General features: G+C 35.1%; 1 protein-coding gene across 1 annotated transcript; it reads right to left on the bottom strand.

Moving 5' to 3' along the window:
• Positions 1-2,831: 2,831 nt before the first annotated feature.
• LOC149404448 (protein DMR6-LIKE OXYGENASE 2-like) lies at positions 2,832-7,189 on the bottom strand. Its single transcript, XM_089604785.1, has 4 exons — positions 6,889-7,189; positions 4,059-4,306; positions 3,499-3,820; positions 2,832-3,312 (listed from the first exon to the last, which is right to left on the bottom strand). Exons 1-4 carry the CDS (start codon positions 7,108-7,110, stop codon positions 3,067-3,069), a joined length of 1,038 nt encoding a protein of 345 aa, XP_089460911.1. The 5' UTR covers positions 7,111-7,189; the 3' UTR covers positions 2,832-3,066.
• Positions 7,190-16,172: the final 8,983 nt, after the last annotated feature.

The raw sequence follows: 16,172 nt of genomic DNA on the forward strand, positions 1-16,172 counted from the left end.
GGAGAGAGAGAGAGAGAGAGAGAGAGAGAGAGATGTGAAATGACGAAGAAGAAGAAATCGCGATTTAATTTGTGTGACCTAGATTAGAAGCGACTAATCGCTTCTAATTTCTAGGTGAGATTAAACGTCCTCGTTTTGTAAAAAAATTAAAAAATTTGGTGGAGAAAACAACGAGCCAAAAATTCCAGATGTTGACACACCACAAAACATCGTTGTTTTTGTTAACATCTGAAAATTTTGGCGGAAAAAACAGGAAAATTAAAATTAAAATTTTGAGAGATTAGAAGCATGTCACTTCTAATTGACGGGAAAAATGTAGAAGCGACTTCTTGCTTCTAATCTAAAAAATATGACATTTTCAAGGCAAAATTTTTGTATTTTCGTGGAATAGTTTTGAAGTGACTAGTCGCTTCTAATTGACAAATGTCACTTCTAAAAGTCATTTTGTAGTAGTGGACGGTCATGTTGTCAGCGTTGCCGGGGCTCTGTGCGATATACTTTTTTAGGGCAGCGGAGGATGCGCGCACAGCTCCAAGAGGGTGGTAGGGCTTTTCGTCAGCTAGTAGAGACGAGGAAGCACCGTGCATCGATCGTGGAAGAGAGGAGCACCGCGCCAGAATCCTCAATAAATTTCTATTAATTTATGTTGTGTTTCATGGTTTTCCATCTTTTTAATTATGAATCTTATATAGTTAGTTACTGTAAATTTTCGTAAAGTTTTGTTAGTCATAGTTAATTATTGTTAATTTTTCATCGTGTTCATCTTCGACTACAGGTTTTTTTCTTATTTTTTTAGTTAATTCCTTTTTTAGGTTTATTTATTTGTGCATTGTTTGTTTTTTAATATTATTCTTTTTTCAGAAATTAAAATTGGGTTGTAGAGAGGCGATGATGAAGTCACTAGTTCTCGTAGTGCCAAATTTTTCTTAGGAGTTTATCGTCAAGTGTGACGCGTCAAAGAAGGGGATGGGCGCGATGTTGATGCAGGAAGGAAATTTACTCGCTTTCTTTAGCGCATCAGTATTCAAGGGATGGAACATCTTTCTCTCCACATATGATAAGGAATTGTTGGCCCTTGGTTAGACGTGCACCATATTGGGCCGTCGATTCCGCGTCCGAGCGGACCTTAAGAGTCTTAAATTTCTCCTCGAGTAAGAATTTAGCACAAAGACGCAGCAACGTTGGATCATGAAACCCATGGGATACGACTTTGCCATTGAGTAGAAACTCGGTCAAAACAACCTCGTGACAACCGGACTTTCACGTCGAGAAGGCTCGACCAGCCTATGTACCATAGCCTCAACGAAGGCGGTTTGAGGGGAATCGGTAGTGAACCCCAACACAACCCACTCGGAGCTGCTCAAGATATACCAACCGAATTCGGAGGGAGAAATGGGTAGTTCGTGGTCGATCAAACAAAGAGTCGTCTTCTTCAAGGAACCGTGCTATTTTCCTCACGACTCCGATTTCAGTTCGGTCATTCTTTTGCAATTCCATGCCATGGGCAAGAACTGTTATACAAGACGGTTTCCCATATCTGCACGTGTTTTTATTGGAGAAAGATGACCGAAAGAGTCGAGGATTGGGTTTGGAAGTGTGAAATTTGTCAATACCACAAATCGGACCACCAACTTCCGAGCGGCCTACTTCAACCTCTTTCGGTCAAGAATCAGATTTTGTCTCACATCACCATGACTTTGTGGATAGAATTCCAAAGTCCCGTGGCAAGACCGCGTTGTTGGTTGTTGTTGATCGCCTCTCCAATTACGGTAATTTCATTCCTTTGTCTCATCCATTCAAGGTGGAGACCATAGCTCCATTCTTCTTCGAGCACGTTTTTACGCCTTCATGAACTACTGGTCTAGATTGTTTGCGATAGTGACTCAACCTTCACTAGCCAATTCTAGAAGGAGCTTTTTCGCCTAGCTTACCACCAACAAATTGACGGGAAAATGAAAGTGTTGAACCGAACGGTCGAGATGTATTTATGCTGCCTCACGAGCTCTTATCCGAAGGATTGGGTGTTTTCGCTTCCTTGGGTAGAATATTGCAACAATACGAGTGGGCACTCGGTGATCAAATGCACTACAGTCTACACCGTCTACAGGCGTGACCTTCCGATATTGCTGAGCTATGTCACGGGCACAAACACGGTCAGCGGAGGTGTTATCAGATCATCGCCATGCTTCGTAGCAATGAAGCAAGTTTATGACAAGAAGCGCACAAAACATAGAGTTTTGTGGTAGAGTCTTCCTTAAACTCCAAGATTAGTCAGTACTCGGTGGAGCTCCGCAACCACCGCAAGTTATCACCTCGTTTCTTCAGACCATACACTGTGATAGAGCGAATCTGCCTGGTGGCATATAGCACTTAGCACTGCCTCCCGAGATCTGCGTCCAACGTCTATTCAACATCTCTCTGCTCAAGAAGTTCATCGGCAACCACAGTAGAGTCTCAACAGAAATCTTGCGCCATCACACCAGCGCCAATCGATTGGAGGAGCTGCTCATTCATTGTATCGATTGGAGGATGTTTCGTGGATCCAGATTTTCCATTTCCTTGACGATAATAATGTTATTTTGAATGGTGTTAAGAGTCTTTCATTTCTGTTTTCTTTGTCGTTCTCTAATTTTTTGCTGTTTATTTTTAAATTTCTAGATGAGAGGTACTCAAGGTCATGGTGTTTAAGGAGGATGAAATTCGTATGTTCGATATCAGACCTTTTCTTTTACAATTACGAGAATTCCAAATTTATAAGAAAAGAGAGAAATACTTGAATCATGAAAGAAGATATATATTATATATTTTCTTTCAACTAGGGAAAAGGTAAATACGACGCTTCATTCATAACATTAGTTGTGCTGATCAGTATTAGGAGAACAATATACCAACAGTAGTAATTATTCTCTTAAAATTGAACCCAGTTTCTAATGCAAATTTACCACTGCCAGTGACTAATAAGATTAAAAATAAAAAAGGTGTCCTCCTTGGAAGATTGCTCATGATATTACAAGCGTCTCCTATACGAAGCACTTAAAAGTAATATGAAATCAAGAGGCATAGGCATCAAGTATTTTTGAACATATCTAAGCAACATTCGGTAGCCAGTCCTCTGTCCCAAAACTTCTGGTAGAACTCGGCGTATGAGAAGCTACGGTAGACCGCTGGACGGTCGGCGTTAATGAGATCCTTGGCAGGCTCTACCACTGCATCCGCCGATGGACAATAAAATGTTGGGACCGATATTCGCTCTTCGTCCTTGTTAACCACTGCACGGTGTAGCACGCTCTTGTACAGGTCATTGCTAATCACCTGATCATTTTTTAAACATATGAACAGATTAGTTCTTCTGTGAGCTAGCTAATAAACAAGATTTGCCGGCCAAGTAAAAATGTTAATCCTCAATATGATACTCCTTTGTACCAAATTCGTATTATTGTTTTTTTTTTTTTTTTTTTTTAGTAAAAAATTGACCTTATTATCAATAATAACGCATACCTGCATTTGGTCACCAATGTTTACAATAAAAGTGTTGGGAATGGGATTGACAGCGAGCCATTTGCCGTTTCTGAGGACTTGAAGGCCAGGGACATGGTCTTGAAGCAGAATTGTGATGAGATTAGGATCTGTGTGACCTGGCAGCCCATATGTGAGCTCTGGCTCGGGGCATGGTGGATAGTAATTCAATGCCATGTGTTGTCCGTGATTTCCCAACGAATTACTTATTTGGTCTGCTCTCAGGCCTAAGCTCTCTGATATCGCTTCAAGAAGCCTTATAACTAGTCCTCTCACACTTGTGCAGTACTTAGCCACCACTTCCCTGCAAAGAAAATTAGAATTTATATTTGCATCGCTTTTGCTTGTAGTTTTTTTATTTCATTCATTAATGTTTGTTTGGTTGGGGTCCTGAAGAGAAATATACTCAAATATCGAAGTTAGCTAAACATTAGTTTGCAAATGATAATGACAATGATATGTTTATTTTCAGACTGAATTTTCCATCTAATTAAAAGTCGACATTGAATGAGCTAACAGAACGTTTTTAGTAAGAGTCTGACCTGAAAGATGGAGGGTTTGAAGGCCAGTCATGGACGTAGTCCTCGACGGGGTGGCAATAGAGCCTAAGGAAGTCCCTCCAGTTCGAAACTTTCTCAGTTTTCACATTGAAACTCGTTGATAGCCTCGTCGTTTTTGAAGGATCGTCAGAGTAACTCTTCAACCTCTCGCTCTCTGGCTGTTTGAAGAACTCTCTTGCTATATTCAGCATGGCATCCACAATTTCTTCTGGTATCCCATGATTCTTAACCTATATAAGCAGTTACAGGGTAGGTGATGAATGTGCCCCACATTCAAATAGTAATAGTATGATTTAAATACTGCAAATACTTGATTAAAATACGAAAATAGACTACAAATATTGAAAAAGTACTTAAATAGGGTGGGGTACTGATACTTAAAGAAGAATTTGTTACAATTAGTCGTTCTCTTGGGTTCTAAGATTCTAGCAAATTAAATTAATTATAACAATTAATTGAATTTATTACACCTAGACCGTAGTAAATTAAATAAACTAAAACAGTTACTTTAATTTACTTCGGTTTGATGAACTATTTTATTAATAAAATGAAAATTTAAATATTTTTTAAAAGGAGAGTGCGTGTTAGGTTACCTATTTAATTGTACCCAATGCTTTTTTTTTTATATATAACACACACACACACACACACATATATATATATATATATATATATATTCAATTTTTATTTTTTTATGCAAAAATTCTTTGATCTTATTTAATCAACAAATTAAACAAAATTAGGTAAATAGTCAACTACAATGTTTAGAATTGCTACATATAAATCTTAGGTAAATAGTCATAAAAATGACGTGGTCTAATAAATGGAAATTACTATTTACCTAAGATTTACGTCTGTAAATATATGAAAGTGACTATTTATGTGGAGACTTAGACATGAGTTGACTTTGTATTTAAATGGAGGTTCATGTAGATTTACTCTGTATTTTCCTAATTTTTTGAAGAAAAAAATTGATTTGCGAAAAAAAAAAGAATTGGTCGTATGATCCATTAGAATGCCGTATCATAAATTTATAACTCAATTTTTCAAAATAACTAACTTTAATTAATTTAAATTTACTACGATAGTTTATTTAATTGAATACGATAAGTAATCTAACTAACTATGATGAAAAATTTAATTTACTCAAGAAAGTTGTCAAATGGGAAGATGAAGTTCATATAAAACTTCAACGGCGGCTAATTTTGATGAACATTGATTACTTTAATTCTTTAAAATGGTTAAATATATTTACGTAAGAAATTCATTCAAGGATAAGTTAAGCTATGTATGTATACATTAGTTAACCAGCCTTCTAATGAAACTTGAGTTTTTAAAAATAACCAACGTTTGGTATCTAGTGCTACATATTAACTAAAATAAATGAAATTGATTTTACAGAATTACCCTTAATTATTAGCAAAAAAAAAAAAAATTAAAATTAAAAATGGCTACAATAAGCTGCCTATTTGACTTCCAAAAATTTAAAAATTACGCATAAATATTGTAAAGTCAGCCGCACATGGAAAATTATATAAAATCATGTAACAAAATTTTAACTCATTCAAAACTTTGAACCCCCCATTTGAAAGGTAGTGTTAGTTAATGTATGTTAATAACACTTTATAAAAGGTTAAACAACTTGACGACGATGAATATATCAATCATCGATTACCATATATTATATTGGTTAATCACAATTCAATAGCTGTTCAATAATATCTACTAATAAGTGCACGTGAGCGGCAATCCAGAACTCGACGATGATGAATATTTGGTGACAATACTGAGGGAAACATAGTGAATGATCATTTGAATCTCGGACACACCCCTATGTTCTAGCGAACTCGAAATTTCTAAATCCCGACCCATGTTGAAAGAGATATACATTGTCGAAAGATTTAATGTATATGACTGTCTTAGATATTCAAACCCCAAATTTCAAATTTAATTATTGATAAATATTTGTTAATAAATATATGTTTCGTTAATATCACCTACAAACATTAGGATGAAGTGCATTGTAAAATCAATGACGAAATTGACATCTCCAAAATTACCGAGTATTAGATGGAATGAAATAAAAGAAAAAAAATGAAGAACAATGCGAATGAATGAGCGTTGAAACGAAATTCAAATACCTAAGACTTCCTTAAACGGTGAAAATTTGTGAGTTAATAATAAAATTAATTTTTGCTAAAGTCTTGAAGGAAAATTCTTTTAATAATCTATCACGAGATTTTTGTTTAATCATCATATAATCAAAGCTATTATGTTGGTCACACACTTAAAAGTTTTACGTTTTTAGTGATTTAGTCAATATATATTTTTTTTAATTTTGATCAAAAGGAGCCATTAAACTATTTCACACTCTTTCTTATATATATATATATATATATATATATATATATATATATATATATTAAAATGATAAAAATAAATAAAACTAATATTTTAGAACTATTTTACTACGAATGTTAATTTAAAGACCGAAATATAAGTTTAATACTATTTACGATTATTAAAAAAAACTATTTTTTATCTGAAATTTATGACAAAAAAAAAATTGTTGGGTATATAAAATTGTGAATCAATTTTGTCCCTATATCATCAATTCACATGTTCTTTAATAATATTGTTGGTCGTCTCCACCAAAAAGTCACGGGGGTACGTCATCACTATTCAACACATGTACTACATGGAGTAAAATAAGGGAACGAGGCAAAACAACCATTAACTGTTATCAATAAATTATCATAATCAAATACAGTAAATCTGATATAAACAAAGACTATAATACTAATAAACATACTTGAAAGAAACCGTCGGTCTCGCAAGCTTGGCCGATCATTTTGACGATATTTGAGCGTTTTGGGCCGTGGAGATCGGCGAGGTCGATGAGAGGAATAGGATTCTGGTCAGAGGATTGGACGTTGGAGATGTTGGGACGGTCGGAGAGTGGTCGAACAAAGTTTGAGGGAACTTGTTTAACCTCAGATGCGATATCAGTGACCATCAGATTTGTGATACCCATATTATTTAGAACAAACGACTTTAGGATTTTCGCAACTAGTTTTTCTGAAATCTTGGGTTGGTGAGTTTGAATCAGTGTGGCACTCTATTTATAGTGTGTTCTGTGATGTAGGTTTGCATTTTATTATTAGTCTCTCTCTCTCTCTCTATCTCTCTCTCTCTCTCTCTCTCTCTCTCTCTATATATATATATATATTGACGTGGCGGTATAGGTGAGCCCAGTTAAGTGGGTTCCACGAACAATAAATTGTCAAAAATATTGTCTTTTTGAATGAAAATATGAAAAATTAGAGTATTTAGTTTTTCTTTCATTTTTCCCCTTAGATGTATGGACGTATGGACCACTTACATAATTGAATTTAGTTTTTGTAGTCCTTTTCCTAATTTGGGGCAAGATTAGAAGGGCAAAAGATTCGTAAAACGGAATTAAGTTAGTCATTCTAATGCTATTCAAATCTCAATTTAAGGTCCAGATGTATATTATTCTAATTTGAACTATTTGCAAAATGAGAAACTAAAAAATTGATCCTTATCTAAAAGTTTTTAAAAAATATGTTAACATAAGTATATTTAAGTGTATATATATATTATATATATATATATACATAATATATATATATATATATATATATATATATATTCTTTGATAAGCATAACACGTGTAGACTTTCTAAAAAAAAAACAAAAAAAAAAGAAGCATAACGCGTGTTCAATACGAATGGAAAGGTATTTTCATAAACGGTAAGGTTTGCGGTTGTACAAATCTTTTCCATTGAATTCAATTAAAAGTTGTTATGCAACTACTATATAGCAAGTTTTTATGATACATATATCAATATAAAGCATAAACAAGTAAAACGATTAACTTGGAAATTTTAAAGACCATATGTGAAATATTCATATATATATATATATATATATATATTATGCCAATTATTCATCTATTTAGGAACTTTAACTCTTATAATTCAACATTAGGATTCTGGTTTAAATTGATCAAGGACTTCATAGTCTATTTTATCCGCAACGTAACGCGCATGCGGGTTAATAATTCCCTTAGAAGCAATTTGCCTTTGATATGCGAAGTGTCAATAGAAAATTATAAATAATTAAACAAATAAAATTCTTGAGACATATCATGTGAAATATCACTAGGCCTACTTATTAAATATCTTCATATCTCGGCGGTCTCTCTCTAGCTGGACGCAAGTATATATATTTTACGATACAACATGTCATTATAGAGTCGTAAAGATTTCGTACAAGTGCTATATGGTGTTCTTATTGCTCACGGAAATATTAAAATAAACAAGGAAGTCTATGGTGTGCGACGTTGTCAAGAAGCAAAATTGTGAAGATCTCGAGAAATTAATACGTCGCAAAGTTGTCATATGGCTGAGATATATAGTGATGTCATCGTCTTTGACGTCATTTATTACCGATTATAGATGACGCAATGTGACCCTTTTGGTTTGGACTTTGGACAGTTCCACTTATAATTTGGATTTTGGAGTAGAAATTTCTTTAAATTGGAGCTAATAATTAACAAAATATCTGTTGGCTTGGTTTTTGTTAATAAATATATGTTTCGGTTAATATCACCTACAAACATTAGGATGAAGTGCATTGTAAAATCAATGACGAAATTGACATCTCCAAAATTACCGAGTATTAGATGGAATGAAATAAAAGAAAAAAATGAAGAACAACGCGAATGAATGAGCGTTGAAACGAAATTCAAATACCTAAGACTTCCTTAAACGGTGAAAATTTGTGAGTTAATAATAAAAATAATTTTTGCTAAAGTCTTGAAGGAAAATTCTTTAATAATCTTGTTGTAATCGGAATATTAATAACACCGAACAGACTAAATAAAATACCGATCAAAGGTATTTTAGCATAAGAAACGCAATGAAGTATAAATTAAGCTTCAATGCCGATTAAGTCTAATAAAAGCTTCTCGGCACAATAATAGACGTCAAGATAACGCTTACTTGGCCACGTAAGCACAAAAGAAACCGCAAAATAACTAAATGGAAGTTATTTTGCACGGTTACAAAATAACTGACATAGAACGTGGGTCTGATCAACCTACCTTCAGATGGAAGATATAAAAGGAGGAGAGGAGGACGAAGGACGGGGACTGCATTCAATATACAAAAAAACTATATTCTTATTGTAGAACTTCTTGTATTGAGATTCGTCTAGTATAAGAAAAGTCCGGTGTTTGTATTCAATTTGTTACAGGTTATACAATCGTCGAGAAAATTGTTGTATCTATTTTTAGACATCAACATTTTGGCGCTAGAAGGGGGGAAAAACTGTCGAACCAATGGCGAGTTCATCAACGCTACCAAGGTCAGATGTGGAAGGCAATCCTCAAAATGACGAACGAGAGCAAATCGAACATCACAACAGGACACTTCCTTTGACGATTGACGAAATGGCAGAGATGCTCCCACAGTCTTCTCTTCATGAGATTTTTTTCGTGAAATGCAAGAGCGTCTCACTCTCCTAGAAAAGAAAAATAAGGCTTTGGAAGAACAACTCAAAACAAAAAGGGTCACCGTTCGAAGTGAAATTGTGACCACAGAAGATGACAGATCCCACCACAGGGCTGGGAAAGAAGTTGAAAATGCTGAAGAAAGGTCTAAGAAAAACAAAAAGCATGCTAGGGATAGGTATGAAAAGGAAAAGCACAGTGAAAACACTGGCAGTTCTGATTTACCTGTTCGACACTTCGAAGATAGGTTCCAACCATCCGACGAAGATCCACAGCCGAAGAAGGCTAGATCGAAAAATACTCGGGTTTCACGATTAGAATCGGACACTGAGGAATCGAAGAATACCGACCAGACCAATTTCCAAAGGCTTGAATGCCGAATAGAGGAAGTTGCATTGAGATGCAAAAAGCAATTTAGGGGTGAAGACTTTGCTTCCCCTTTTACCTTAAAGGTGTTAGAACACCTCCCACATCATGGCTTTAAAATGCCGAGTATCCCGCCTTATGATGGCAGATCCAATCCAGGAGATCACCTAGATACTTACAAATCATGGATGGCCTTACAGGGCGCAAGCTCGCAAGTCATGTGCCAGGCTTTTTCAATAACACTTTCTGGAACCGCTAAGAAGTGGTATCGAAAGTTAAGACCAACTCAATCGGGTCTCGAAAGCAGATGTGCGAGATCTTTACGGATCAATTTGTCGGATCTCGGGCAGGAAGAATGCCTAAAGAGAGATTATTTGCTATTCGGCAACGGTCAGATGAATCTTTGAAAGATTTTATCAACCGTTATTCCGAACAGGCGATCTTGGTAGACGACCTTAATGAAGATTTCAAGCTATCTAGCATAACATCAGGGCTGCGTACTGATTCGGCATTCTGGTGGTCTTTACAAAAAACAGGTCCGAGAGATTACAACGAATTTCTCCTAAAGGCTCAAAAATATATTAATGCCGAAGAGGCCAAGTTTGCAGCAGAATTAGTTGACATAGTCTGTCCTACAGAATTCGAGAAGACGAATTAATTTTTTCACGACATTCGGAATTTTCTCTAAGGCGATCGGTATTTTAAGTTTATTTCTACACAAGTATATAAAATTACTAACGAATGGTAGAAATACCGAATGCTCTCGAAAAGGCCGATTGATTCTGAAGAAGGAAAATACCGAATGCTCTCGAAAAGGCCGATTAATTCCGAAGAAGGAAAATACCGAATAATCCCGAAAAGGCCGATTGATTCCGAAGAAGGAAAATGCCGAATGCTCCCGAAAAGGCCGATTGATTATGAAGAAGGAGAATGCCGACAGATTTAAAATGTTTTGAAATTTTAAAAAAAAAATTTGAAATATTTACAGTTTCTGCGTTCGCTCCAAAATCACAAAATTCTGAATAAATAAAGTTTCTCAATCATTCAAGAACGCTAAGAAACTGGGGGACAGTGTTGTAATTGGAATATTAATAACACCGAACAGACTAAATAAAATACCGACCAAAGGTATTTTAGCATAAGAAACGCAATGAAGCATAAGTTAAGCTTCAATGCCGATGAAGTCTAATAAAAGCTTCTCGGTACAATAATAGACGTCAAGATAACGCTTACTTGGCCACGTAAGCACAAAAGAAACCGCAAAATAACTGAATGGAAGTTATTTTGCACGGTTACAAAATAACTGACATAGAACGTGGGTTTGATCAACCTACCTTCTGATGGAAGATATAAAAGGAGGAGAGAAGGACGAAGGACGGGGACTGCATTCAATATACAAAAAAACTATATTCTTATTGTAGAATTTCTTGTATTGAGATTCGTCTAGTATAAGAAAAGTCCGGTCTTTGTATTCAATTTGTTACAGGTTATACAATTGTCGAGACAATTGTTGTATCTATTTTTAGACATCAACAAATAAATAAAACTAATATTTTAGAACTATTTTACTACGAATGTTAATTTAAAGACCGAAATATAAGTTTATAACTATTTACGATTATTAAAAAAAACTACTTTTTATCTGAAATTTATGACAAAAAAAAAATTGTTGGGTATATAAAATTGTGAATCAATTTTGTCCCTATATCAACAATTCACATGTTCTTTAATAATATTCTTGGTCGTCTCCACCAAAAAGTCACGGGGGTACGTCATCACTATTCAACACATGTACTACATGAAGTAAAATAAGGGAACGAGGCAAAACAACCATTAACTGTTATCAATATATTATCATAATCAAATACAGTAAATCTGATACAAACAAAGACTATAAAACTAATAAACATACTTGAAAGAAACTGTCGGTCTCGCAAGCTTGGCCGATCATTTTGGCGATATTTGAGCGTTTTGGGCCGTGGAGATCGGCGAGGTCGATGAGAGGAATAGGATTCTGGTCAGAGGATTGGACGTTGGAGATGTTGGGACGGTCGGAGAGTGGTCGAACAAAGTTTGAGGGAACTTGTTTAACCTCAGATGCGATATCAGTGACCATCAGATTTGTGATACCCATATTATTTAGAACAAACGACTTTAGGATTTTCGCAACTAGTTTGTCTGAAATCTTGGGTTGGTGAGTTTGAATTAGTGTGGCACCTATTTATAGTGTGTTCTGTGATGTAGGTTTGCATTTTATTGTTACTCTCTCTCTCTCTCTCTCTCTCTCTATGTTGACGTGGCGGTATAGGTGAGCCCAGTTAAGTGGGTTCCACGGACAATAAATGTCAAAAATGTGGCTGCGTTTGACATAGCTTATTAAGGATGCTCTTAGCTTTTTCTAAAATCCCAACCGTTTTAAAGTGTTTTGTAAAAACAACTTTAAGTAAAAGTTGAAAAGTGTTTTTGCAAAATATAAAAGAAAATTGAAAAGCTAGATTTTCGTAACTTTTGGAAAAAAAAAAACAGTTTTGTTCAAAAGCAGAATTTAAAAGTGTTTTTTTTAAGCAAAACTATTCCAAACACGGTCGGTGTCTTTTTGAATGAAAAATGAAAAATTAGAGTATTTTGTTTTTCTTTCATTTTTCCCCTTAGATGTATGGACCACTTACATAATTGAATTTAGTTTTTTGTAGTTCTTTTCCTAATTTGGGGCAAGATTAGAAGGGCAAAAGATTCGTAAAACGGAATTAAGTTAGTCATTCTAATGCTATTCAATGCTCAATTTAAGGTCCAGATGTATATTATTCTAATTTGTACTATTTGCCAAATGAGAAACTAAAAAATTGATCCTCATCTAAAAGTTTTAAAAAAAATATGTTAACATAAGTATATTTAAGAAGATTATGTGTGTGTGTGTGTGTGTATATATATATATATATATATATATATATATATATATATTCTTTGATAAGCATAACACGTGTAGACTTCCTCAAAAAAAAAAAAAAAAAAAAGCATAACGCGTGTTCAATACAAATGGAAAGGTATTTTCATAAACGGTAAGGTTTGCGGTTGTACAAATCTTTTCCATTGAATTCAAATAAAAGTTGTTATGTAACTACTATATAGCAAGTTTTTATGATACAGATATCAATATAAAGCATAAACAAGTAATACAATTTACTAGGAAATTTTAAAGACCATATATATATGCCAATTATTCACCTATTTAGGAACTTTAACTCTTATAATTCAACATTAGGATTCTGGCTTAAATTGATCAAGGACTCCATATTCTATTTTATCCGCAACGTAACGCGCGTGCGGGTTAATAATTCCCTTAGAAGCAATTTGTTTTTTATACGCGAAGTGTCAATAGAAAATTATAAATAATTAAACAAATAAAATTCTTATGAAGACATATCATGTGAAATATCACTAGGCCTACTTATTAAATATCTTCATATCTCGGCAGTCTCTCTCTAGCTGGACGCAAGTAAATATATTTTACGATACAACATGTCATTATAGAGTCGTAAAGATTTCGTACAAGTGCTATAAATATGGTGTTCTTATTTCTCACGGAAATATTAAAATAAACAAGGAAGTCTATGGTGTGCGACGTCGTCAAGAAGCAAAATTGTGAAGATCTCAAGAGAAATTAATACGTCACAAAGTTGTCATATGGCTGAGATATATAGTGATGTCATCGTCTTTGACGTCATTTATTACTGATTATAGATGACGCGATGTGACCCTTTTGGTTTGGACATTGGACAGTTCCCTTTATAATTTGGAGTAGAAATTTCTTTAAATGGGAGCGCTAATAATTAACAAAATATCTGTTGGAATACTTGGTATTTAGTACCAATATATTGGTTGATTTGTGACAACAATTTGAGTGGGGTCTACTTATCGGAATTGGATAATTTTAAGTGCTATGTATTCCCTATACCGAGGGTATAAGTTTGAATATTTATTTGTCAAAATCGCATCTAGAATGAATGAGAAATTGATGCTCAAAGTATACTAAAAGAACACATTTGTTATGTGTAAGTGAAGTGGAAAACAAGAGACCAACATGCGTTGGGTAAGTATATTGTGTAGTGTATATATACTCTCCTCTTTCTTTAGTGGTCAAACAAGTGCAAGAGAGGAGAGTGTGAGTTGGTTATCTCTTAACCCCTCACGCACACACACACACGCCGCCGAGCCGGGCTCGAGTTTCGGGAATGTCTCGGTCTCGGACTTTCTTTTTATTACAAATTTCACTTTTGAAAGTTTTAATTCCACAAATAACTCATGCGTTATGTTGGGAATTAAACTTGTAACTGTGCATTAAGGCTTGGACGGTTTGAATCCGTGCATTAAGGCTTGGACGAATCTGTGCATTAAGGCTAAGCGAGCGTTTTGCAACCGTGCATTAAGGCTTGTAACCTCTCCTTTATCACTAGTTATGGAGCTTTATTGAATCCGTTTAGAGCTGTTGCTCAGGGTATGCGTGTGCCTATAAAAGGCTGAGTTTTTTCTCATTTCAAACACACCGAATCCAATAATCTCCCACTGCTCCCGTGCTTCCTTCTTCACCAGACAATTTGTTCTTTTTTTTTTGTCTTGGTGATAGTTTTGACACAGGTTCTAGTTCGCCGTCGATACACTAAGTGGTGCTTTCGTAGTCTTGTTCATCGTTGTATCCTGGGAGGCTGTCGCCCTAGTTATCCTGCACATGAGGATGGTGATAAAAAACTTCAAGGAAACCGTCCAACGGGCCTCAACCCATTCTTGCAGACTGCTTCCTTCTTGTTACTATTTCCGGTTTTTTGTTCTACATATTATTTCCTTTGATTCTGTCTTTATTTTCCAGTCAATATTATTTGTAATATTGCTAACAATATCAAGATTAGACTTTTAAGTTATAAAATAAATAAATAAAAGATTTTTGTCTAAAAAATGGACAAAAATGTCCTTTCAACTTTATTTGTCTTCTATTTCCTCTATTCTATCTCACTCTAACTCTCAAATCTTATCTCTAGCTCACAAATCCCTCTCAAATATTCTCTACTTTGGTGAATTTCGTGGAATCATGGGTACGTTAACTAACTTAGTCGTTTTAAATAAGTTTTGTTCAAATCGTATAAGATGTAGAAGAGAAAAAGTCGTTCAGATATGAGTTACATTGTGAAAAAATCTGGGATTTAACCTTGAATACGATAGTATACAATAAGATACGTTGAGATCTAACAATTTTTTACGATAAATTCAGTAAAATTATGAACATGTACGATACGATACGATGACGTACAATAACATATGATAGGATACGAGAGGAATTTTCATGGTAAAATATAGGATGACGTATGGTACCATATGTTGACGTACGATATCGTATGATGTTTTATACGATTATGTGTTGATTTTGCTTAATTTTGGTTGTTTTGTAGTTTTGTCTAGTTTATACGAGATGATCGATATAAACAGAGTCACTTTCGACTTAAAACTTGAAGTCCCATATGCGATGGGTACTATTTCGATGCCTCTTGCAGTTTTGAAGAACGATACTAATGTTTCGTATTATATGAAGTACAAAAATCGTACGAGATTTTCAGTTTGTATAAGCTTGGTCACGAAAAAAAATCAAAGCGCCAAGTGCATATCGAGGAATATCTAAAGAAAAAAATGTGACGGTTGGAGATTGTCTCGCTTTGAACCGAACAAGAGACATAATAATTTTATTATCAACCGAACAAAATTTCATATGGTAAGTAATTTAAAAATAGTAAAATTTCATATGATTAAGTAAACTTTTTTTTATAAAAAAATGTTGTCGGTCGTTTTCGGAAAACCCGAGACGCCAAGAAGACACGTCGCTCAAAGGGCCGATGGTCAGGCCGGAGGTCCATAAGAGTGGCAAGCCTTCAAGCCCTCGCCCAAACTATTGACTCCTTAAGTCGAGCCTAGCCCCTCGAGTCGAGACTTGAGTCGGCTCCTCGAGTCGAGCCTCGCCCCTCAAGTTGAGACTTGATTCAGTCTCCTCGAGTCGAGCTTCGCTCCTCGAGTTGAGCCTTGAATCAGTCTCCTCGAGTCGAGCTTCGCTCCTCGAGTCGAGCCTTAAGTCAGTCTCCTCGAGTCGAGCTTCGCTCCTCGAGTCGAGCCTTGGATCAGTCTCCTCGAGTCGAGCTTCGCTCCTCGAATCG

Source organism: Urtica dioica, chromosome 2 (genome assembly GCF_054948205.1).
Source record: "Urtica dioica subsp. dioica isolate 48M chromosome 2, U.dioica_male_clone48M_v1_H2, whole genome shotgun sequence".
In the NCBI taxonomy this organism is placed as follows: domain Eukaryota; kingdom Viridiplantae; phylum Streptophyta; class Magnoliopsida; order Rosales; family Urticaceae; genus Urtica; species Urtica dioica.

What these genes read in the sequence shown, in the direction of transcription:
- LOC149404448 (XM_089604785.1), bottom strand. Translation starts at nt 7,110, where the DNA reads ATGGGTATCACAAATCTGATGGTCACTGATATCGCATCTGAGGTTAAA. An exon ending in AGACCGACGGTTTCTTTCAA is followed by an intron (nt 4,307 to 6,888) that starts GTATGTTTATTA and finishes CTGCTTATATAG; the next exon opens with GTTAAGAATCATGGGATACC. An exon ending in TCAAACCCTCCATCTTTCAG is followed by an intron (nt 3,821 to 4,058) that starts GTCAGACTCTTA and finishes TTTTCTTTGCAG; the next exon opens with GGAAGTGGTGGCTAAGTACT.